The following is a 25755-nucleotide window of genomic DNA, read 5'->3' on the forward strand; positions in this document are numbered from 1 at the left end:
AATGGAGGATCACTTTGGTCCTGCGTGAAAGATCAGTCAAGCTGTTATTTTTGATTCAGATACCCGAACTATATTGAGAGTTGAGGAAAGGTTATAGCACCATGAGTGAGTGTCCAAGGCAAGTTCAGGATCTTTTGTGACTTCATAAAACATCAAGAATTGCAATAAATGTTGAACAGCGTTGCTCATCAGTCTGAGTTTGCCTTAATTGTGAGAAAAGCAACATTTCTAAACACATTTGGAAGGCCTATTGAAAACTGGGCTGTAGCTTAAAAAACAATAGAAGTTGTTTCCTTTTTGTTTTTTAAAGTCTCCTTCTTAGTCTACTACTTCCATCAGGGACTTACTTCCTACCACCAGGTAGGAATTAAATGCTTAGGGCTCTGGAATTGTTCTTCTCCCAAGGGAACGATGCTGTTCAGGTTTAGAGGGGATAGGAGCAACTCCAAGCAGAAAAATTTGCTACCCAGCAATTCAAAAAAAAACTGTGGTAAGCACTGGGAAAGATCAGCATTAGTGCCAAAGCTAGGAAGAGCAAGCAGGATGCATTTCAGCTCAGCCATATAATTGGAATTCTGACCAAACAAGAGCTAGGCCCCGCTTATGACCTGTATTTCAGGTGTTAGAAATCCTTACCCAGAAGAAATACTCGAGTTCTCTCACTGTGGTTGAAAAGGTTGAAAAGGCTTTAGTCTGTAAAGGGTTTCCCTCCGATTTAGTAAATAAATAAATAAATCACAGCTGGGTTAACTTTAAGTACTTATTTATGTTTTCCAGCCTATGTCCTTCCAGTGAAAGTGGAGATGGAGATGATGATTCAGCAATATGAGAAGGCAAAGGTTATTCAAGATGAACAGCTGGAAAGACTAACCCAGATCTGCCAAGAACAAGGGGTAAAGTTCAGTTATGTTTTTATTTGCGTAGAGCTTGTTATGGCAAATCAAACAGTTTATGTACCTTGCCACAGGCTAAGGTTTGAGGAATATTGCTAAGATTTCTGTTGCAAGGTGACAGAGTTCAGGTCATTAAAGAAATATTAGCTGCAGCCAGGATATCGTCAGCATGGTATTTGTCAAACAGCAGTTGTCTCCCTCTGCTGCTGTGCATGTGTTTTTTAAGGTGAGGAGAACAGTTGTGAGGAATAGAAAAGCAATGCTTCCAGAATTTAATTTATTGATAGAGTGCAGTTAGACATAATATTCAGAGCATGCAAAATTCATGCAAAAAGATTGCAGCAATATTAAAGCAATATTCCTAGGCAAATGTATGCATCTGCAGGAAAGCTAGTGAATCTCCGTGCTTTGAATGCAGGAGGCAGCTTCCCTGTAGGTCAGTCAGAGGCTCACTTGGCAGACTTCTGTTGCACCAGAAGCTTCTAGTTTCTGGAAGAAAGTCAAGATTTTAGACTCTTCCCAACCCCCCCAAATGTTTAGTGATTCGGTCTTTGAGATAAAGGAGGTGAAAGTAAAAATATCTCAGACAAATATGTTTGAGAAAAGTGTAAAACCATCACTCAGGGAAGAAGCCAGGAGTTCTGAATTACACTTAATCTCATGTAAATGAGTCCCTGAGTAAGCTGCTTTAAAGTCAAAACCAGCCATATAAGTTAAGACTCAGGCTAAGCAGGGCATTCAGGTCACCACCAACCCACAAAAGACTGATCCTCCAAGTAACTTACTTCAATTGCAGAGATAACTGTGAGGTGTCCAAGTAAGGGCTGGAGTTTTCTAGCATCAGCTCCCACTCCCCACCTGTGACAGGTGCTTTTCACATACAAAATGAGGGTTAAGTCTGAGTGGATCAATCAGTCAAAAAGCTGAAGGGCCTGAGTAGACTGGAAGGGAGGCAACTCATCCCAGAACAGGCCAGCTGTCCAACGGGAGTGTAATCTGAGTAGGGATTTAGGTGCCCATCTCTTACCTAGGAACCTAAAACCTGTCAGCAGTCCTCTTCATGACAACTTTGTGCAATGATATTAATATATCCCTGCTTCTGCACTGGTCATGAAATGAACAGGAAATGGTACATACCCAGTTTTACAAAGAGCTTATCCTTTGACCAAACGTGCTAGACAAATCAATGATTTCCTGAGTCCCACTACAGTATTTTGTCTGTCAGACCATGCTATTAGGTTAAAGTTCTTGACAGACATAAATTTGAAAGCATTCATTTTTAGGAGATGTATTATGCAGCTAGATAATATTCTCAATAGTTAAACAATGTCTGTAGTCTGAGTGAAAATGGGCTCATTATCCCAAGTGAGGTTCGGGAGTAGCTTTTGCCACCTTGCATTCTGATCCCCGTTCTCTTTATCTGCATGCCTGGCTTGCCAAATATCTAACCATGGTAGCCCTAATCTGAGCTCTGATGGTTACAGCATAGCTGTACATCAAGCACAAAGAAATACTGCTTTGGTAGATGAGTAAATCTGTGAAAACAGAGCAGGTTCTCTCCTAGCTTTCAAGTGTCATCAGCTATAGAAAAATATGGACTATAGAAAAGTGACAGCATACTAATATCTCATGTTTTACTGTCCTGAGTTCCTGCCAAACAAATGTCTGAGCTGTTTAATATGAGGTAAATGTACTAATTTGCTGCCGTTAGCAACAGAAGACATTGACACAAGTACTGCATCCTTTCTTCGTAAATTAATAGATTCATAATTCAGTCAAGAACAAGTTGTCAGCATTATGATATTCACATTAACATTGTGTACAGTATCTGGTGGGAAAGATATCTCCTAATGGTATTTAATGTCTAAAATTCTGCCAGGTTTTTGCTTTTTCATTTCATCAGCTTTCCTGACCTTTTAAAGGATTGCTCATTCTTGGAGTTTGAGTGTGCATGTCTGTGTGTTTTCAGGAGGGGTTGCCTACAGCAGTTTGGCTGTTCTTGAGTCTGGAGCCCCTGCAGGGAGGATCTCAGGGTGCCTCGCCTGTGCAGGGCCACATCTGATGCAGGCAGCTGAGGTAGCAGGGAGCTAGCTGCCCAGGGCCACCTCTGCACACGGGCTGACCTGTTGCCTCCACTGCACGCAAAGTATTTCCCCTCTGGGTACACAGCTGGGCACACCAATGCCAGCCCCAGGCTACCTACCTAAATAGGAAAAAGAGGCAAGCCACTGTGGTTGTCTGCATCCCAGCAGTGGATGTAGATACTGCTTCATCCCAAGGCTGTGTCATTGTGACCACACCAATGAACTACGTTTGTTTAGTAATTATGGACAGGGCTGAAAACGTTCCTGTTAGAAAGGTTTCTCAGCATTTTCTTTTCTGAGATCTTGTTTGCTCTGTCAGGGAATAGGGATTGAAATTCTGAAGGTGTAACATCTTCTGCAAATGATATTAATTTGAGTGCTTTAGATAAATATGCAGTATTTCTGGTTTGTTCAGGATTAAAAAAAATAAATGGTGGCCAGTTCTCTGAGAAGTCCCATGCCCTCCTGTTTTGAAGCTGATACTTAAGACTTGGCAGGCTAATTGCCTTCTTGTCATAGATGAATTTTAACCTGTATTTGTGAGCAATTATTTCCTCCGTGCTAAACCGTGTGATTTGAGTCCTTGTTGTGCATCTACACAAAGGGGAGGAATCAAAGTCACAACAACAGCATTTGTCTGGCATTTCTTTCCATGTAGGTTTGTTGAGTGGAGTTGTCTTGTTTGTAATTAATGTAAACATAGCCAAATGCATGTCATGACTGCATGCTCAATTTAAGTTGGCCTGTGTTAGTACTGCTAACTGTGCTAGGCGCATAATCCTCCTTCCCCTTCTGCCCAACTGCCTTCTGCTGTTTATTTGCACAAATGCTTTTAATGAAACATATCTGGAAAGTAATCAAATTAAGCTTAGTGTAACAAAACAAAGTATCAGTTTTTATGGGAATAATTTCTAGAGCCTGGCTCACTGCACAGTTGCAGAATTGCTTCTTTTGGCCCGAGGCAGGAAATGAGGTAGCAGGAATGAAAGATGAGTGCACAAGCGTAAAAGGAAAGCAAGATCACCTGTTTGCCAACTTGTACCAGTGTAAGGGTGTTTTTTTTGCGTGGCTGCATTGTTTTTTGTTTGCTTATTTTTTTTAATGTTTGGTTATACATGTGAATAATTTATCTTTTCCTTTTGCTTAAAGTGTAGCTTCCTGGAGAGCCAAATTTGTCAGCACTGAAGTTCCCTAAGCATCACTAAGTAAAACATGCACAAGTCTTGCAAGTCCTTCAAATCTTCCTGTGCTCTTCCCAGTGTCCCCAGCTTGACCTGGCTTCCAATGCCCCTTCCCATTTTCCCTGCGAGGACAGCCTGGGAGAAGGTTGGGGTTGGCTGTGGCCGTGATCACGCGTCCTCCACATGCGGGTGCCTTTGAGCCTGGCCAGTGCCTGTGTCCCCCTCAAGCTGTGCTCCTTTTATGAGTTACCCTACCGTGACAGAAATTCTTGTTGCTCTCATTGCTTCATCTTTTCAACTTCTCCCCTCACCTCTATTTTGCTCTTTGGTGACCAAACATCTATGGCGTAGCCTGTTCTAATGAGAAGAAGATGGACAGGTCAGATCAGACCAAGCAGCAGTCTGCATGGGGGTCTTTGCCTGGAATTCAGCGAACGGTGCTGCATATAGTGTGTGAAAAATGGAGTTCACATTAAAAAAAAAAAAAAAAAAGAAAGAAAGAAAGAAAAAGAAAGCAAGAAAGATGCAACCCCATTGTCTTGCTTTTTGAATTATGCTTCATTTGTCAGTTGTATGTGCTTTTGGCCAGTGATAGGATATCACAGCTATAAAGCTATGTTTCCATTCCTGAGCAACATTGGATGTTCCTGAGGATATACTTGTGCAAACATGAAAACTCTTTCCAGATGTTGTTTTTTTGGCCAGCTATACATCTGAAAGCCAGGATATATTTTATAAATTATGGGTGCCTGGACTACCACTTTGGTCTCTGTAGTACCCTGCTGAAACTGTTTGAATAGTTTGCTGTTTTATTTATTCTCTGTTGGACAAGAAAGATGTCGTTAAAAGGGAGTGGAGCAGGAGGGTGGTCAAGGCAGAAAATGCCGAAGGACTGAGATGGTTAAACAGAACTTCACAAAACCTCAGAAACATTAGGAATCACAGTAATGGGGATTTCTAAAAATGTGTAACAGTAAAAGCTAAGGAAGTCTCACTGTAATTACTATAAAATTATAGAAAGAGTATATTGCTGATGGTATTGCTCTATCAGTTTAATAACTTAATTAAATCCTAACACAAAGAAAATCCTGAAGCTTCACTAGAAATGAAAATTCCAGTTAAGGAAGATTGTCTTGTTTTTTTTCCCTCTGGAATCACCTGTAAAGGAATTTCCATTTCTGATAATACATCTAGTTATATGATCTTTTCTATTTAACTCTCATAAGAGTCATTTGGCTAAGTACTGTGCAGCCCAGTCTATGTATTCAGCCTTATCACAACAGCTCCTTTTCTGTCAGCTCCTATAGAATAGGGTCTTTCATCATTCTCAAAACTGTAACAAGTATGGAAGCTATAATTTCTTTTTTATCTTGAAATATAATTTGTACAACAGCTGCTAGCTTAATGACAGGGCTATTTAGCTGGTAAAATTACCTATCGGAGAAATAACTTATGTTATCCTTTTGCAATAATTTTAATTCATTTCTAACTAACAGTCATTTTCTTGGTGAATGGAAGGCAGCCAAGGTCATCCCATGTTTCGTTCTGCCCATAAATCATTAGTTTGCGACTGTCTCCTGATTTTTATTGTTACCAACAATGACTAAACTAATGGAAATAAACATTGGATTGTATCCCAGTGGCAGATGAGTTTTAGGGCAGGGCGTTCTGTACAGACAGCACTAATAGAGTGGAGCAAAGTTATTACTCCTGCATTAGACACAAGTAAGCTTCTGGCTAAAATGTTCATTGATCTCTCTGAAACTATGTCAATCATACTGCCTTGCAAGACCATTAAAGGAAAGTACTATAAGATTCACTGTTACGTCTGTCCCTTCTTGAGTCTTACAGGCATGTTGTAAAACATCAGATAGCATGGGTGGCACTTTTTATACAACCAGGCATATAAACTGAGATGTTATGTAGAGCTCTGGGTCATTTTACCTACTTATAAATAATTAGCTAATGCATTTGTGAAGGGAGGAGGTGCACAAGCATGCCCTGTAGTTCTTTCTGGTTTGTTTCCTGCCAAAATAGCACTAATGTTGAGAACAGTAAGTCAGTTTAAATTTCCAGACAATTAGCTTTCTCTTCCAGCCTGACAATGTAGCTACTTGTTCTTTTGTGAGATGATCTTTATCTCCCTTTTTCTTGGTAATAAGTGTGTTTTCACATGAGCCACATGCATCACACCTTTATTTTGCACATCTCATCCCATGTAAATATAAAAGTTGCTCCAGCAGCAGTACATGTATAAAATACAAAGACATCTTAAATTTTAGTATGGCTTTCTTTTGCCTGCTGTGAAAAAATCATGTGTGATTTAATCCTTTGTACCCTGCAAAGTTAGGATTTAAGAAGTGTAGCCCAGTGCTTGTGAGATCACACCTGGAGTGCTGTGGCAGTGGGGGCTCCCCAGTATAAGAAGGACTTGGACACACAACAGTGATGGGTAGGGCTGCGGAACATGGTGCAGGAGGAGAAGCTGAGGAAGCTGGGCTTGTTCAGCTGTAAAAAGAGATGAAGAGGGATCTTACTGCTGTCTTCAGCTCCCTCAAAGTGTTGGACTAGGTGACCCTCAGAGTCAGTTTCAGCCTAAATTATGCTGTGATTGTACAAAGTTTTCAAATGCATTTTTCCATTGTGAGGTATATTAGGAGCTTATTGATAAAGGAACCCACCAGAAGCTACTGAAGTAGATGTAATTAAAGACAATAAATAACATAGGTGTGCCGGTAAGTAGCATTATTCAGTTTGTAATTATCTGAAGTCAGGAGGTAGTTTACCTTAGTCTCTCAACAAGTTATCCTCCACACAACAAAGTTATTCACCCGCTGGCGCTCTGTGAGATTTCCACGGTTCCTAACACAGAGGTGATACCTATGAGTAAGTAAGTCTTAATTAAAACAAATCAAAGCGAGTGTATAAGTTCGCGTGCCTTTTTTTGCTTTTCCCTTACGATAAGCTTTTTTTTTTTTTTTTAAATAGATAAGCTCTTGTAGGCTGAAGTAAAGGTTGTCTACTTCAAAATACGAACCATAACTTTCTCAGTATAGCTCTCTTGTAGTTACCTGTATGTGAGATGCCCAGATCCATTCGGATAGCTGCATCAGCTCCTACTGCAAATGCAAATTTCACATGTTAAGCTTTGGTCCAGAATTTTTACTGAAAAAGAACATTGTATTTTACACCCTCTGTGGATTTATCTGGCCTGCCCTGATCTGTGTGACATGCAGTCCGAGCAATCTCATTAGTTCTTTTACATGTTAGAACTGCCCGAGGTCAGCACTCAATGTAATGTCCAATAGATGTAAGCACCTGCAGAGTGATTTGCTCTCTCAGTCTCTCATTGAATTATGCCTGTAAGGAACAGACACTTCTCTTAGGCTTAACCTTTGTTTTTAGCGGGTTGCTTTCAGTGGTCAAACCTGCCAGCTTCTCTATAACTTGGGATATTTTTTAATACTTGTGAGCAATTAATTCTGCACTGGTTTCTTGAGCATCTGCATGCCTTACATGAGCTAAACCCCTAGGAAAATCTGTGTTTCCTGTTAGACTTTTCTTAGATATCTTAATGTCTGTCATACTTTCTTAAATCAATCCTTATGATAAATGGTGATTTGCCATCCCCCAGTTCCTTTTTTGAACATGGCACTGTAGCGTAAGAGAGTTTTGTTTTGCGTTTGTAAGCAGTAATATTGAGCTGGGTTTTGACCCTGTCTTGTGCTCTGCCATCTGTGACGGAGCTATGGTTTGTGTCTCTGTTGTATGAACCACTTTGCATCACTGACAGTGAGTGTGGGAGTGTAACAAACACTGTCATTACAGGGAAATACCCTCCTCTGACAATAAAAAAATGACAGTTGCATACACAATAGTATCTAATTCTGACTTGCCACTCTTTTAATGACTACACAGGCTTCAGGGCAGACTTCAGAGACCCGGACGCTGACCATCTGAGACAGTGGAAGGGAGAGCCTGTGTTACCCAGCTGAAGCTGTGTGGTCTTGTAGGCAATGTCGGTTCTTGCCGTTATCTTTCTGAACATCTCTGTGTGCTGTTATTTACCTTTCATGTGATGTTGAAGTCCCGAGCAGTGTGCTGCTTTCCTGTGAATGTAATCCTTGTATCTGCTCTTGCCAGTGGTGTGTTCAGTTCTGGACTTTACCCGTCTAACCCAGCAGTAGACAAACACGTAGATGGTATTTGCAGCAAACAACACGAGAGGGTTCACGTAGCACTTCAGAAGCAGTGGGTGAGTGCACTCCACGGGCAGTGGATGAGGGAAGCACTGCATGAGCCAAGGTATCAGACCTGGCTTCCAGTTTCTTCTGCAACATGACAGTTGTGCCACCTTCATAAGCAGCTGCTTCCTCTACTGCTGCAGACAAAGGCATGCATTTCTGCCCTTTAAGCATAAGATGGCAGCAAAGCTTCTTCTGTTTCTGTGGTACCAGGGTGAGTAGCTGTTCACCTGGGTAACTGGTGGTCGCTTTTTCTGTGGATTCCAGTTTTGCATGTGGTCTGTGTGGTTGGGACTCGGCTAAGGCAGTCGGTTTTGCTATCCAAATAGGAAATGAAGAATGGTTTGTAAAAAGTGGAGTTATCCGGTGCAGAGATCCCAAGCAATGGTTGCAGACTGCTACTTGGTCTGGCATGTCAGGCTGAGTGGTTTATAGCTTGTTGGCAGAGCCATTTTAAACAATGAAATTCATGAACTCATCTGTTAAAAGCTGGACGGTGCTCGTGCGTGGAAATTTTAAGGGTTAACAGTCATCTATGGATTTAAAATATTTGGAAACTGTTGCTTTATTAATTAGGCAATGGAAGGAGGAGTCAGAAAGTTGATCTCTTCCCCCATTTTTGCTATAGGTTCACCACAGCAGGAAGGATCACTTGGTTTGCATCCTTTTGCACAGCTGTAAAATGCAGGGATTCTCTTCAAGCTTTTGAAGCTAGAAGATTTAGTTACAAGGTTTAGCCAATCTTCATAAATGCTTAAGGTAGCTAAATGGGGCGTGATGCAGAAATAGAATTTTTGATCTCACTTTTAAGTATTTATCTATTTGTGTTATAAAATGCCTGCCATTTTTTCTGTTCCATGAAAAAAATTATATCTTGTTTCTAGACCGGAAGTAAGCATTTTAGAAGCACCATTTATTTTTTGGAGACACAGGAATATTATTGAAGGATGAAATGTGAAATGTAGAAAGATGGTAATGATGCCTAATTCTTACTGCCTTTTCATTTGAGCTAGGATTAAGCAATAGTTTAAAAAAAAAATCTCCAAATTTATTTTTTACCCTTCACTTTGATAGGTGCTTCTCCTTTTATACCAAGGGAGCATTTGAAAGGGTGTTTTTTTCCCCTTAAAGGTGAAATATGAGCTATTTGGCAGTTTTTCTTTCCTTCTAAGATTCAAGAATAAAACCTGAAAATCTCTTTGTTGTAAAATCAAGCTCTCGACAGCTCTTTCAGCGCTGAATGGCACATTGGTACTGCCACCTCTGAAATGGGTGTCTGAAGCCTGGGGAAAGAGTTAGTTGTCCCATTTTGCTACCTCCTAGCTGGTAGGTAACCACGCAAAACACCAGCAGGGACCTGCCATGGAGATTTCATTGATGGATCAAGGAGCAGGGCTGTGTTTTGATGTTTGTTGACACTACCTGACTCTTCTGACTGCCACAGCCAGAGGCCCTTTGATAAGAGCAATAGGCATTTCATGCAGCATTTCACACAGCATTTCATCTGGCCTGCATCTGCCAGACCGCTGTCCACTGATTTGAAGAGAGAAAAAGCTGCAAGCTTTGTTAAATCCCTGTAGCAGGTGGTTTGAATGTGTCCAGAGAGGTAAAACTGCTCTTTTGCTCTCTAGATTTGAGTTCTCTCAGCAGGCCTTCTGATCACTGTAAGCTCGTTTGCTTATGCTTGGAAAGCAGATAGTCTCCAGATATGGCAAGTTGGAATCCCTTTTTCTTTTCTCTCTCATTTTTACTCATTTAAAATCTGTGGAAACTCTGTCTCATTTCCCCTCCAGTCACTTATGCAGCTTGGAGGAACTGCTGGTTCTCTGCACCTGGTGTTGGTGCTGTATCTCCTGTGGACCGCAGGGAAGCAAACTAGGTCAGCTGAAGGATTCCAAAATCTGACGGCAAGGTAGATCGGAGTCAGCATCTGAGAGCCAAGAGCCAGAGCCAGCTTCGTTTAGCCGACATGCTGTTACACACTGGTTTTCAAGCATCGGGGTGCTAATTCCATCTCTGCTGAAACACAGAGTAACAGGTGCGGTGTGGCTGCTGGAGCTTCATGCTCTCTGATGGCTTTTCAGGCCTTGAACTATGGGAAGCCCAGCAGCACTGCATTTTAAATGCCTTAGCCTGTTACTTGCCTCATTTGCTTTCCCCTCTCAGATTCTTTATAATTAGATATGACTTGGTCAGTGCTGTACTACTGATCTTAAAAAGAGTCTGGAGAGGGGAAGGACAGTGGGATTTCATAGAACTTATATAAGGTTTTAAATGATCTCTGCAGCCTCTCTGGAAAAATGATTTTCCTTCTTGCATTACGGAAGACATGTGGCTGTCAGGCACAGGAAGAATATGCTGTGTCCATCAATCAAATTGTACCTGGTAACTTCTGTCTTCTTGTCTGTGTCTGTTTTATAGCATCAGTCCTGAGACAAATCCTATTCTGACTGCAGAATGCCATTAACTGCTGTAGCTCATATATTTCAGGAGAGTGGACAGGAAAGTGGCAGACTGCCCCCAGGAGTTTCTGCACACTGGGGAGTACAGAAGACTTGAGGCTGGAAGGGTACCTCAGTGCTGCTGATAGAACCTTCCTCCACAGAAATCCCCGTTATGAAGTCTGGCAGATTAGGGATGTTTATCAAGAATCTAAATACCTAAATGCTTATCAAGGGTGGTCTTCTGTAAAGGTTTTCTTTCATTTAGCAGTTTCGTCTGTTAGAAATTGTCCAAAGGCGTGTCTTCAGGAGGCAGAGATATGCAAGACAGAAGACCAGCAGGAGACGGTCATTATTTTTAGATGATATGAACAATGGTCTAGTTCACATGAGCTGCGGGATAGTGTCAGCACCTTGGACTCAAATCCCAGCCTAACCACATTGTGTTTGCTTTCCCCAGACTGTAGTGGTTTAGTGATAAACCAAAAAATAGGTACCAAGCTGTAGAACATGGATATCTGGCCATGTTCACCTGACATGAGTACGTGTTGTTGTTTTATTCCTCCAGTTTGAGATCAGACAGCTGAGGGCCCACCTTGCTCAGCAAGATTTGGACCTGGCTGCAGAGAGAGAGGCTGCGCTGCAGGTCCCTCACGTACTGAACAAACAGAGCAGCAACAGATATAAGGTGGTGGCAACTGAAGATTCAGACGATGAAGGCACTGAGAACATCACTGAGTTGCAGACTCCACGAGGTGAGTGCTGTCTGTGTGCTGCTACCTGCTAGCACAGCTGTTCCCTTGCATGGAGTGACTGAACCCACAAAATACTTTCACTCTGCTAGTGACTTGATTACTTTCCCTGGAGACTGCATTTTCCCATTTTTGCAAAGAAGCTGTGTCTGCTCCAAAGTGGCAGGAGCTGTTATATTTATGAACAGGTTCTGACCAGAGCCAATAAAATGACTCGGGATGAAAATGACTATGATGTACCTTCCCAGTGTCCTCATGTTTATATCCCTCAAACACTAAAGCAGCCACAGCCAAATTGGAATTGGCAAAACAATAATCACTCAGAGGTAAAAGCAGGGCAATCGAGAAGAACATTGAAAAACAGTTTCTGAGTTTGGCTGCTTGCATTTCTGCGGTTTAGAGAGGACCTGAGGCAGTTCTGAATTGATGTCATGTCTCACAGCTTCTGCTTTGTCTGTCTGCACAAAAACCTGGTTTGTAAGTATTCATAGTATTGTATTTTTTCATAAAAGTATCAGGTTAAATTTATTAGGCCAGATTAGCCTCACCTGTAAATATTGTGACAAGATAGGTTACATACCTTGGGAGTTAGTTTGGCCAGTTTTTTACCCTTTATTTTTGGCCATTTTTTGAGTCCATCTTCATCCAAGCAAAGAGTCTCGTTTCTGTTGGGAGGTACTCAGGAGCATGTATATATGTGTAAGAGGAATACAGACATAGCTATGTAATTTCAGCCATGCAAATCCATAGAAACCTGCGTGTCACATTTTGTTCTGTGAGCTACGTTATGTTTTGTGAATTAAGGAATACAAGACTGTCTCTCTTCTACTAGTCCCAGCCATCCTGCTCACTGCCCCGCATCCCAGCTTGCCTACCAGGGTTGAGCGATTGCCCACGCACCAGCTGTGAAGCTTGCCTTGCCTAGAGACTGTTCTCTCACTCGGTGCCTTAAAACTGCCAGTGCTGGGCAGCCCACCTGTGCTTGGACAGGGCAGCTCTGGTGCCAGAAAAGGAGCATTTGCACACTGTAGGCAGCTCCTGCTCACCTGTCAAAGTTTTACGTGCCTGTGGTGAGCAGCTGTCCTGTGGGTGGTCTGTGAGCTGTCTGTTGGGCCAGGTGTGTTGTTCAGGGGAACACTACTGCTTATATTTACCTAGACCCGTGTTATTTTTGTCACTGAAATCTAGAGCAGAAGGCTTTCTTTGAAAGGACAGCTCTTTGTCTCATGATCCCCCAATGCTCACAACGGAGGACAGAATCTGGCATGGTTTCACTAATGGTTACCGTAATATCCCAGAGAAGACAACATTTTTCACCATGGTGATACGTTAATCTTCTCTGGACGTCCTAGTTTGGTCATTTTGGTAGATGAGCAGTATGTGAATAGATATGAATTACAGGTTTGCCTGGTATCTTTGCCACACTCTAGAATTTAAGGCACAGAAGTATCTTAATCAAAATTTTAAGAGAAAAAGCTCACCAAACTTTTTCAAACTATATTTTTTTCATTCTCTACACAGTAATGAAAGCACGTAGAAGTTGTTTGTTTCTTCCTCTTTAATAATAGCCAAGCGCTAACCACAATTCAGCTATTAATTATTCCTGATTCGAAATTGTGTTTAAAAGCAGGCAGTTGAGCAGGCTATCCCCTGAAATGCATTTCCCCCTTTTCTGTAGGATTTCAGAGGTTTCCCCAGTGGATATATTATAATTTATGCATGTGTTCCTTGAGGGTTACATTTGGACAACTGTGCACAACCAGAGAGTGTTGTGCTCAATTATAAGAAGGCTTGCTGAAACTACAGTGCTGTGGAGGTTAGTCTAATTATTTTTTCTGTGCAAGGTATTCAGTCCAACTTCCAGGTTAACACAAGTACTCATTATTTGTTTCTCTCTGTAAAATGCTGGCCACACATGCAACAAAGCAGGAGTGATTTCTATGTTCAGTAAGGTTACATGATGTGAGCAATTAATGCTTTTTACTGGAAAAGTATGTCCAGCAAATAAGAAAAGGTGCATTACTTCACATAACAGATAAGGTGCAGTTATGCTATATTTAAACATTCATACTGAGAATATAGAATTAATTTCTGATTCCCAGAGGTCAACTAAAAACAGAGGAGGAAATAATTTTTTTGAGCATTTTATCATATACTGCATACAAAGCCTTCATAGCTACATCATTTTCAGTGTTTTTTTCTTCAGAAGCTAAATTTAGGTCATTGAATGTTTTACAGTTGTCCTTTATGTTGAGTGAAGCAGGAGTTGAACAAAAGAAATTTCCCAGAGCCTTAGAGCAAGGCCTTATACCATCTGTGGTAGTACCATCGTGGTGGAGCACTGAAAGGGCGCCCAAGTGCAGATTGCATGAGAAACCACAAGCGGAGCAGTAATGTTCAGTGCTGTAGTTCACCATCCAGGGAGCAGTCAACTGAGGCAGTCAACAGTCAGCATGGATTCTGCGTGGTTTTTGCATGGGGTACACCTGATGGAAGAGGAGCATGTCCTCAGCTGAAGGGGCCCCTGTTTACACAGCATGGGATGGGTTTATCAGGTTGGTGTAGGATCTCCCATCAGACCGGTGAAATGCTCATCAGGCGTGGCTCTGCAGAGCAGAGGCTATCGAGACATTTCCTCTAGGTCATTTCTGCACCTCCTGCTTGTGCTGTAGTTACCTTGGCTGTGCTATCTTCAGGGCTTCCCACACCGCTTGTTCTGCGTGGAAGCGTAAGCCACCAGTGTTTTGACCCCTGACTTTTTGGGTTAAAGTTGATATATTGCCAGTTACTGCTCTCTCTTATCAGACTGCATTAGGAATTGCTTTGCGTCCACTTTCTTTTAGCTGTGTTTTTCCTCCTTAAAGACTCCAGAGTGATGACTGCAGTTAATCATCCTTTGTGCTACATTTGCAAGCTTTGAAAACCGTCTGTAATTGCCTATTACAGTGACTAGTTTAAGGACCAGGTTGCTAATACTGTTAAAAGAAAAGCTACAATTCAAAGCCACAAGCCAGCAAAACAGTCTCTGGGGGGTCCCTCCTCTTATGCTCTGGCAGAACACAAGCCCTACGTACAACACCTGAGGGCAGGGTATGGCATGGAATGCATGTGTTTGTGCCAAAAACGTTGTCAGTCTTCAAAAAATCACCATCTTTGGAGCGCCCTGGGTTCTGCCAAACCAGCAAGCTTTAGTTGGCTAGAGAGCATATGGCAAGAGAAAACGGGATATTCCATCTCAGGCTAATCTCATTTCCCCTGTCTGCACTGAACAATGGAAACATTGAGCGCAGAATGCTTCATCGTGGACGGGTTATGGAATAAAAGAGCATTCAGTCTTTTTGCTCATTTCCCTACCTAGGAGTTTTATGGGACAGTGCATAAGCTGAAGCTCCTCAGGGGCTGTAGCTGTAGCTTGTACTCTGGTATTTATACCGGGTTTTGTGGAACCATTCAGTGCAGCGTTCAATAAAGCAAGCCAAGTAATCCCAGCACCACGTGGTATGCGCAGCACCTCAGGGAGTTGTGCAGACACACCGTGGCCTGCACCAGGAGAGTGCTGTACGTACTAGCTTGTTTGGAAGCTTTCGGTACATACTGCCACCCAGCTTCTCTTTCTGTGGATCTATTTCTCTTTGTGAAGTACCTTCATTGCTGGTGTGAGACCGGGAGAGGCAAGAGTTCCCGTCTAGTTCTGGCAGCCAGTAAACCAGCGGGGTCCCACAGGGCTTAATGCTAAGGCCAGTTTTCACAATTGTTACACATGATCTAGACACAGGACTTGAATGCGTGCTAAGTTTGTGGGTGGGAGCTACTGACTCCCTTGAGGGTAGAGAGGCCTGGCAGAGAGATCTTGGCAGACTAGAGGGCTGGGCAATTACCAACTGGTATAAAATTTACCAAAAGCAAGTGCTGGATTCTGCACCTGGGATGGGGTAATCCTGGCTGTATGTTCAGCCTGGGGGATGAGAGGCTGGGGAGCAGCCCCGCAGAAAGGGATTTGGGGTCTTGGTCAGCAGCAAGATGAGCATGAGCCAGCAGCATGCCCTGGGAGCCAAAAGGGCCGACCGTGTCTCGTGGTGTATCAGGCACGGCATTGCCAGCTGCTCGAGGGAAGGGATCGTCCCGCTCTGCGCTGCACTTGTGTGGCCTCTGTTCTTCTCTAAATGATGATTTTTTTCTTGATGAATTTTTGCCTCGTGCAGTATGAAGCTGGTCATGGCCAGCATGACATCTAACATTTTCTGCTCCTGCACAAATCATTTTTACTATTTAGTATACAAACCTCCAGGCTCCAGGGAATTCCATGTTCACCACACACCATATAGCCATTAATACTTCCTTCCAAAATTTATTATTCTGTAATCTCTCCCATAATATATGAATTATGGTCTCTAGAGGAAATTCCTCATTTTCTTGCATATATCATCGCAATTCTTGAAGTTCTGCAGTAGTTTAAAATTGATGTGCCAGCCTTATACACATTTGAGCAAGAACTAGATCCCCGACTCTGTTAGTTCCCATTGCAGGAGGGTTATTTTAGCTATTCGGAGCTGAATTTCCATGTTTGCGGGGTTATCGGGAAGTGGTTTTCTTTGTGGAACTGCTGCAATTTATGTTCTTGCTTAGAGCAAAGTAAAACTTGCTCTCCCCGTAGGTCCTCAGCGTTCTGCAAGTGAAGGAAGTGGGATATTGGCAATAGAATATGAAAAAATCTGGAGCTTCAAAGGGCTCCCCATCAGATTATTTATAAGCTGTCTGGGAAGGCAAAGTGGGGCACCAGAAAGCATTTTGACAGTTGTTGCTTGCAAGGCAGTCCGAGCTGGTTTAACACTTCTGATTTTCCAGCTCTTAAGCCACTTCCTTTGGTGATCGTCCGTTAGTGATCTGAAGAGAGCCCTGTTACTGCAGAGCAATAGATAAAATATAGTTTTTTTTCAAATGTTGAAATGTATTTACTCTGAAGCCTCCGCCTGGGAGCGGTTATATCTCATGTGCGCTCCACTTGGCCGTTAAACTCCGTGAATCCTTGCAGGAGACTGGCTTTGGCTTCTCCCATAGGTGCTGGTTTTAGGCTTTTGGGTTCTCTGCACTGATATCTGGACAGAAATAGAGGAATTACACCTTAAGTAATGGTTAAGTACATGTGTGGGTAGTTAGTGAAGTGAGGCTCCTGAATTTCATACCAAAGGGGCGAGGTAGAACTCTTTATCACTTCCCAAAGTAGAGACCAGTATAATATTTTGGTTTTGAATCCATTTCCTTAAATTATTCTCATCTTACCCTGGTGTTTACCCTGAAAGTTCTTGTTTCATCAGTATCCATGTTCTTTGTCAAATTATGGTGTTCTAGTTGCAACAAATGAAGCTGTTTTGCAGAGGCAGACCCAGGCTCCTGTGTTTGCTCCAAGCTGCCTGTCACAAGCCAGCTCAGATATGGATCTGCCAATCCATATTTACAGAGAAAAGAAAAAATGTTGAGAGGTCCCCCAGGCCATCCCACACCCAAAGCCATCAGCCGTGGCCACTCACAGATGTCTTACATCTCAGCCCTGTTCAGCTCAGCCCACAGTGCTCTTGCAGCACAATCTGCTAAAGCAAGGGCCAAACCAACCCAATACCTCATCAGTTAAGGATGTTGGTTTTCTGTCCCAGAAATATCTGCTAACAATGGATCCCGTTCCATGTCTTGGATTTTCCTTGCAGACAGTGACTTCCATCTCAGGTTCATTCCTTAGAACCAGGCTGAACCTGTTGCTGTTTTCTGTGCAAGCCGACTTTGACAGTTCCTCTCATGGTGGATTATCTCACGTGCTCAGGCATCCATCCAGCTTCTCCAGAGCCCGTGTGAATGGAAGTCATGTGAGCGCTGCAGCTTGCACCAGTGAGGCAATCTGCCTTCATATGGAAGTCTTGCGCAAGGTGCCAGCTGGCTGCTCGTATTTCCTATTGGCACAAACTTTCCGTGTTGCTAGAGGGAAAAGAGGAGACACCTTTTGGGGCCAGCAAAGCAGAGCGGAAAAAAATTCCACGCAGGTCATCTTACGCAAGACCAGAAAGGTGAACTAGGCACAGCACAGCCTAGGGAGCATGCATGTGCCTTCATAAATGGGCGTACAGGTGAGCAGTGAGCTACACTTGGTCTGCCAAGGAGAGGAGTTAACGTCTGGCTGAGAATTTGGTTACATGTTCAGATGACCAAGGTCAGAGCAAGCTGAAATTCCAGTGCATGGCAATTTGCAGGGGAAAACTCCCTGGGAGGGTTACAGCTTCACCGGGGAATTTTCCCCTGTGGACCACCAGTGTGCTCTCAGAAATGCATGCATTTTTCCTCCTTTATGTCCCTTCTCTCTTCCTTTCTTACTGCACCCCAGTGGCACAGTAAGGCTGTGTCCGTTTCTTGCCAGGTCACATTGTGGTGGTGTTTCTGCCTAGTTCCTGTTGCTGTTCCTACATCTAGAAGTGTTCGGGGGTCAATAGGTTGGTCCTATAGCTTATGCCTTGAAAAACTTTCCTGCTCACTGTGTCTTTGTCTTTTTAAGCTCCTTGCTTTCAGTAATGAAGGATATAGTCAGAGATAACGGGAATTGTTTATAGCCTGTGATACCCCAAAGAGCTGTGACCCCCATATGGCTAAGATAAGTTTGTCCATTGTCAGTTTCATTTAATGTAATTATTCAGAAACTTAATCTGTTGTTGAAATATTTATCCTGCTGTTGTTATTCCAGTGCTCTTTATTGCTTTTTATTCATGAGAAACTACTTGAGGTAAATATATATATATATGCACACACACAGACACATGCGTGTGTTTGGAGATACTATTTACATATATACATAGAGAGAAATATACACATACATAAAATCACCTAGAGAGCGATGAGGTTAATGGGGCCATCACGCAATGACAGGACCTGAAAGCAGGCAGCTGTGCTGGTTGTGCGTGCAAGTGGTCACACACATGGCCAGGTCAAAGGGTAAAGCTTAGAGGTAGACAGCGAGTTAAATATGATGAAAATACATTACCAAAAACTACACATATGCAGGTGTTTTCTGAATGGATCTGAAGGTTCCCTGCCTGAGCAAGAACCGGTATCTCTACAGGCTGGCAAGTTTGGTAGCATTTAGAGCATGAATTATGTATGATAGAAATGAAGTGTATTTTAGTAGCAGATAGCTGAAAAGCCTTGCAATGTACTCCTAATCCAGCGGCATTGCCTTGAGCTACTCTGAGGCCTCTTTGTCAAACGCAGACATTAGCACAAAGCACACCTCTGACTGCAGGCATTTAAAGATCAACAAGGGCCAAAAAAGCTTTTAAGAGCCAATGAAACCAGGAAAACGACCATGTTCCCTTTCAGTGTCAGGTTAGATTGCCTTCTTATGAGTGCAGCTATTTCAGGTACAGAGTGCTTAGTGGTTTGGGTCTTGTTGCATGGAGAATGCGTTCCCCAGAAAACATCTGTTTCCTTCACCTGCAAACCGCAGTGTGCTGTGAAAAGGGAGGGCTGTAGCCGCAGGGCCCCAGGGGAACGAAGGGAATCTGGCTCAAAGGGATGATGAGCACGGTTTTCTGAAACATGGTATCAGAGGCAGCACTTAAAAGCAGAGAATGCTTTTAGAGCACACCACACACTGCTAATCAGGCAGGTCCAATTCCCAGGCAGGTCCAAGACAGAAATGTTCCAAAGGAAAAGCCCCACTTGAGCTGGTTCCTGTCAGCCACTGGGGCTGGTGGGGTCTGTGGGCAGTGTCCCAAATCACACCTGGTCTACGGCCTGACAACACACAGATAGCTCAGGTGGTGCTCTGGGCATGGAGGACAGAGGAGAGTGTTTCACAGTCTGCCATTTCAACCATTTAATCAGGTGCTGCCTTTTTTTTTTCAGAGGATGACATGAATAATTACATCAGTCGGTACTACAACGAACCTAGCAGTGGTAAGTTTTGCTTTAAAATGTAAATGTAAACTGAGTTTTTACATCTTATTGTGTGCTGTAAACCCAGCGAGACTGACCAGTGATGTAGCTCTGTCCCAGAAATCAAACCCAAACATGCATCTGGGGGTTGTGGTTGACAGCAAGCTGAGTATGAGCCAGCAGTGTGCCCTGGCAGCCAGGAGCGCCAACCCGATCCTGGGGTGCATCAAGCACGGCATCGCCAGGTGGTTGAGGGAGGTGATTGTCCCGATCTGCTCTGCGCTGGTGCGGCCTCACCTCGAGCACTGTGTGCAGTTCTGGGCACGACAGTACAAGAAGGAGGTAAAACTGTTGAAGAGCATCCAGAGGAGGGCGATGAAGATGGTGAAGGGCCTAGAGGGGAAGACATCCCTGTATGAGGAGGGGCTGAGGGCACTGGGCCTGTTCAGCCTGGAGAAGAGGCAGCTGCAGGGAGAAACCTCATCATGGTCTGCAACTTCCTCGCAAGGGGGAGTGGAGGGGAAGGAGCTGATCTGGTCTCCATAATCAGCAGTGACAGGACCTGCGGGAATGGTGTTAAGCTGAGGCAGGGGAGGTTTAGGCTGGACATTAGGAAGAGGTTCTTCACCGAGAGGGTGGTCGCACACTGGAACAGGCTCCGCAGGGACGTAGTCACTGCACCAAGCCTGTATGAATTTAAAAAGCGATTGGACTGTGCACTTAGGCACATGGTCTAAACTTTTGGGCAGACCTGTGCGGTGCCAGGAGTTGGACTCCATGATCCTTATGGGTCCCTTCCACCTCGAGCTATTCTGACTCTGCTCTGTTGGGTTTCTCTGTGACGGTGCTGTGCCAGGAGTGGGCTCCAGCTCTTCAAAGGGTGGGGTTCTGGGTCCCAGCTCTTAAAGGTGTGAGGTGGTGGAGCCCGGGGCTTCAAGTGTGCCGCTGTGGGCCTTGTCTGCTAAAGGCGTGCCGGGGCGGGCCTCGGTTCTTGGAGCTGTGCCTTAGAGAGGGGCCGGTGAAGGCCCCAGGGCCTTTACGACCCAGCTGCGGGCCCTGGGGCGCACCAGTGAGGGTGGGTGACCCCCGGCTCCTGGCGGCGCTCGGCTCTGGGCCCGGCTCTGCACCAGTGGGGCCCGCTCAGCGGTGTGTGCGGGCCCTGCCGCTGCGGGCTGGGTGGGCCCCGCCTCGCGGTGCCGGCCGCCTGTGGGCCCGGCTCTGCCGCCTCCAGCTCTGGGGGTGGGCCCGACCCGGGCAGCGGGGCGGGGACACGGCGCGGCGCGGGGGGGGGGGGGCGCTCAACCGGGGAGGGGGGGGGGGACCGGGCCGGCCTTAAAAGGGGAACGGGAGTAAAGGGCTCGTAAAAGGGGCAGGGCGCTGTAGGGTCTTAAAAGGGCAACGGGAACGAACGGGGTTCTTAAAAGGGGCGGGGCCGTGGGGAGGGCTTAAAAGGGGCACGAGCACTGGCTTCTTAAAAGGGCAACGACGGCAAAGGGACTCCGGGGATCGCGGCGCGTGAAGTTCTTAAAAGGGGCACGACCAAAAAGCGCGGCTTAAAAAAGGGAAACGGGGGGAGGGGACACTGACAAGGGGCGGGAGCGAGGGGGTGGCCTGAAGGGCGCGAGCAGGGGAGGGGCTGAGCAGGGCGCGCACCCTGCCCATGGGGCGGGCCGCGTGTCCGTGCGCGTTGGCGGCGCCCCCACGTTCGTGCTTTTAAATTGCGCGTGGGCCCCGCGCCTCTCACACGAGGTGGGCGCAGCGCGGGCTCCCAGGAGGCGCCCCCCCGGTTGTTGCTCGCAGTAGGGTCGGTGCTTCTGGCAGCTCTTAGAAGGGGCGCACGGCTGAGGCATTTCCAAGGCACTGCTAAAGGGACGTGTAAAAGAATGGGCCCAAGTTCGTAAAGCGGGTGCCTCCAGGGCCTCTAAGAACCTTAAAGTTGAGCCTGTTTGTAATTTGTCCTGTGGAACCCATAGAGACAAAAATGAGCCTGACTCTGTCTGTCCAGGCATGTTGTTACACCTCTGGTAACACAGCTTACATTTACCCTTCCTGCAGACAGCGCCATTCCCGAGGCAGCCGTCTGCGTCGTTACCACCGCTGCCATTGACGTCCATCACCCCAACATCTCTTCGGACATGTTCACCGTGGAGGTGCCACTGCGGCTGAACAGCACCGGGACGTCTGCCAGCATCACCTCGGGCAGCGCATCCCGCTCCACCGTCAGCTCCGGTACCCAGGCGTGCAGTGAGAGCAGCCAGACGCTGGGCTCCTCCCCAGAGTGCAGCGTGACCTGTGAGGATGCTGCAGAGGCTGGCACCAGGCCGCGGGCTGACCACATCTGCACGGAGCAGCAGGTGGCACAAGCCATGGTGCAGGAGCTTCTCTCCTCCCTGTCAGAAGAGGTCTGCCTGGCTCAGAGGAGTCTGGACCCTGTCAACCTGAAGCTGCCCAGCCCAGGAGACTCAGTGAGGGCCAGCCCCAGCCTGGGCCACCGGCTCACTATCTACAACCGCAGGAACCAGGACAGCCTTGATGTCTTCCAGCTCAAACCGCTCATCGACTGTCCACAGGGGGCCCCAGTCATTGATGAGAAGTACGCGGCACTGGGGCCCCCTGAGCCACCGCTGGGCAAGGTCCCCAAGGCATAAGAAGAGCTGCAGGGACACGCTCACTGTGCAGGCATGCTCACAGTGCTGAGGCATCAGGCTGCTGCAGGCAACACCCCGATACTGGAGGCAACCCAGAGCATCTCCTGGAGTGGCTGCCAGCCCTGGGCCAGGCCAGCACCTCCCCGCTGGTGCCCCCAGGACCCAACCACTCCACCCACCTCCATATCCAGGCCAGCCCAGACCTACGGTGTCCTTCGGGCACACACAGCAGACCTCCCAGCCATCTTCAGCCCACACGGACCCACAGTACCTGGTAGGGGGAAGAACAGACTGCAGCCCTGTCCTGCCCTCAGCCTGGGCCCAGCCCCAAGGTACATGGACCGTCCCCGACTTCAGAGCCACAGGGCCCAGGGGCAGGACAGAGCCAGTGGCCAGCCTGGGCCCAACCTGGCCTCCTGGCTTGCCATCCTTCCTGCCAGGGGGCTGAACATAGCTGGGAGGGAGTAAGGATGGCAATAAACACTGACAAACACTGGTGCCTCCATTGTTCCTACCTTCCCTTCTGCTTTTTTCCATCATTCCTTCTTTCCCATACCTCTCCTTTCTTTGCTTTCCTGTTGTCTCTCTTCAGTACCCACCCCACACCCAGCACCTGCTGTCCCAATCCCATCACCTACTACACACAGAAAAAACAAGAAGCACAGCGACAGGCCCTCATTACCCTACAATCCTTTATTTGTTATTATTCCTTCTTACCACCTGTCCCACCAACCCACACTGCCCAGCAAAAACATATGCTGACACCAGTGCTCTCCAGTACTCTTTTTTTTTTTTTCTTTGTCATTTTCTCCCGCAAAACGCAGCGCAGGGGCCAGCGGTGTTGCTCACTTCTTCTTCAGGAGCTCCGTCATCTCGGGCACTGCCTGCAAACACCAGTGCCAGGGTAGCACCTGCTCTCCCCTCTGTCCCCCCCAAAGTCTCCATGTGAAGCACCCAACCCCCCCAAAGGGCAGCCCCTGCCCTCCTGTTCCAATGCGTAACACACAACTCCACGGGCTGTGGGTCACCCCAGCTCACAGCACTCCCCGCTCGCTTCCCTCCTGCTGAATAGAGCCTCTTAATTATTTAAGAGCGCTACATTTCCATTAGGTGGAAATAATGCATTCGTACAAAATTTATTAAGGAAATTGTCTACATGGTGTTTCTTCAGAACGTGACTTTGTCTCTGGCTTACGAAAAGGCCCGCTCTTGCTGTTGAGCCAGCAGGCATCAGTTCAGGAATGGCATTAAGTGCTGGCAGAGTTTCTGTCCATGCCTCTCCACAGAGCCACTACCAGCCCACGCCAGTCACATACATGGCCATGCACACAGGCTCCCACCTGTGAGCCATAAGGCACTTGGACATGGTCTACTTCACAGCACAGTTTTCCAGGAGAAAACTGCCAGTTTGTCATGAGCTGCAGTAAGGCAGCGAGCCCAGGCAAAAGGGAGAACTGCAGTGTAAAGACGCTGCTAATTCTGCACGTTCATACTTTCTGAAGCTTAAAAACACATCTGAAATATCTACATGCACTTATTTCTCAGAACAGTGCGTGATCCGAGTACCAGAATATGGGCAGGCTGACTGTGAAACCCACCCCCCAAAATTATCCTGGCAAGCACTGAATTCTGAGACTGAAAATAATGAAGTCATAAAGCCAACTCCTTAACTAAACCCAGAGCAAACACCCTGCCACAAACATCTTTAAAATTTAGTAGATTATATTACCTATTTAAGATACCATTACATATCTGAATGAGTTATCCCACGCATTTCCAAGTTTAGCCTTACCTGAAATAAGTCTGCCACCAGTCCATAGTCTGCCACTTGAAAAATTGGAGCTTCTGGGTCCTTGTTAATAGCAACGATGGTCTGCAAGCAACAGGAAAGCACCGTGTGAGTTTATAGTGATTTACATCTAGGGTCAGATTACACAGACAGGTCTCATCTACAAAACATGGCCTAACTTCTCTCCTAGCCAGCAAACACAGAGGATAACGGATCGCAACACTTAAAATGCTTTTCCTTTCCACCTCAAAAAAAAAAAAAAAAAAAAAAAAAAAAAGCAAGCAAGCAAACAAAAAACACAAACACCTCTAAAACCCACCATTACGAAAGTCTCCAAAACTGAGCCATGTGTTCATAACAGTGATTAAAAAGTCCCTTCCGTGCTCGTAGCACACATCAGGGCTATCCTTCCTCGTTCAAAATAAGAACCTTATTTTAGAAAAAAAATACTACAGTGGATTATCTGCACTATTAAAGCCATAATATTACAGAAATAAATCAGGTAGCATTTAAAACATGTATTATCAAATGATGCCAGAGGCCCCTGTACTTACAGTGTGCCACATGATTTACTGTGTCGCACAGTAGAAAAACATACAGTAGACAAACGTGATCTAAATCCCAACACAACGGTCCGTAAAATGCCTTGATTTCAACTCTTTCATACAGGTAAATCATTCTGTAATCATCTGTGACAGCTTCCAGCAAAGTAAGTGGGTGTCCACATCCGAATGTACACCAGGATGGGCAGACTCCATAAAGGATGGAAAAAATCAAAACCGCGACAGCTCGTAAAATGAGCCTGACACCAAATGGGTCTAAACCACAGCACTCCGGTAACTGCCTTTCCACCTAAATGCAGCAATATGAACTCTGATTTGAGGCAACAGGAGTCCTCAGGACAGCTCTAACCCAACATTTACTTCATAGGCTTATCTGCCATTCCCAGGTAGCCACGGCTCATGTTTCTCACGTGCTTTACTCCCTCCACTGAATATACTCATCCAACAAAATTAATAGCTCAGTACCATGTATCTAATGGCAGTAACTCAAAGATGTGAGTTCACAAATCCTGCACTCGTAAGCCCACGGAAACATTCTTTCCTCACAGCTCTTTTGTATGCTGTGACTCACTATAAAGAAGGACCGCATCCTTTACGCAAGGAAGTACCTACAGCAGAGCCTTGCTGCTGCCTGCTCGCCAGCTCACAAGCAAAGACTTGTGAGTATTCCAGTAAGGCTTCCCCTGCAATATTTTCCCCCAAAAGGTACTTGTTTTATTTCAGTTACACCATTTGTGAACACTAGCCTCTGCTAACAGCTCTACAGTACAGGAAACAAAACCTAGGTTATGTCAGCCCAGGACATTAACTCAGTAAAGACCTTATCTAACCATGCTCTAAGGCCCTACCATGCTTTCCAAGATCCCTTCGCAGGAGCATGAGGCCTGAGGGGCTAATGCTGGGACCTGCTGTCGGTGACACCCTGGGGACTGCTGGCTCTGTCCTTAAGGCTGTGGGAACTCTGGCAGGCAGGAAAATGATCCAGCTGAGATGGCAAAGCACACACCTGGGTCATCAGCCCAGCCAAACCAGGCAGGAGGCTATGGGCAGACAGATGGCTCCAATGCCCCTGCTCTCACCTGGCCCAGGTGAGAAATGCACAGGTACAGCAAATTCCCACAAGTTGCTACTTCAACACAAAGGATACCTTCAGCCACAAAACCAGCTGACTTTCCCTCTGCATGCTCCCCTCTTCAGCCCCACTAGCCCTGGAAGTCTCCTTAAGAAATACCGTGCCACATTCACA

At 45.6% G+C, this 25755-nt stretch overlaps 2 protein-coding genes across 6 annotated transcripts in view; one reads left to right on the forward strand and one right to left on the reverse strand.

Annotated features, from left to right (window-relative positions):
* Nucleotides 1–22696, forward strand: part of TMEM266 (transmembrane protein 266) — a 103855-nt gene extending 81159 nt beyond the window's left edge. For all 5 annotated transcript variants that reach the window (XM_084293669.1, XM_084293670.1, XM_084293673.1 and 2 more), the window contains 4 exons: nt 778–893; nt 11412–11598; nt 19480–19530; nt 21565–22696. In XM_084293669.1, coding sequence (XP_084149795.1) covers nt 778–893; nt 11412–11598; nt 19480–19530; nt 21565–22157 — 947 coding nt within the window. In that variant the 3' untranslated portion in view covers nt 22158–22696. The remainder of the gene's footprint in view (nt 1–777; nt 894–11411; nt 11599–19479; nt 19531–21564) is intronic.
* A 134-nt stretch (nt 22697–22830) lies between these two features.
* ETFA (electron transfer flavoprotein subunit alpha) overlaps nt 22831–25755 on the reverse strand; it is a 32407-nt gene continuing 29482 nt past the window's right edge. The window contains exons 11-12 of the mRNA XM_084293381.1: nt 23950–24030; nt 22831–23041 (exon numbers count right to left, since the gene is read on the reverse strand). Of these exons, the coding sequence (XP_084149507.1) occupies nt 23003–23041; nt 23950–24030 (120 nt within the window). The 3' untranslated portion in view covers nt 22831–23002. The remainder of the gene's footprint in view (nt 23042–23949; nt 24031–25755) is intronic.

The sequence above is a fragment of the Netta rufina genome, assembly GCF_964035555.1.
Source record: "Netta rufina genome assembly, chromosome: 11".
Lineage (NCBI taxonomy): Eukaryota > Metazoa > Chordata > Aves > Anseriformes > Anatidae > Netta > Netta rufina.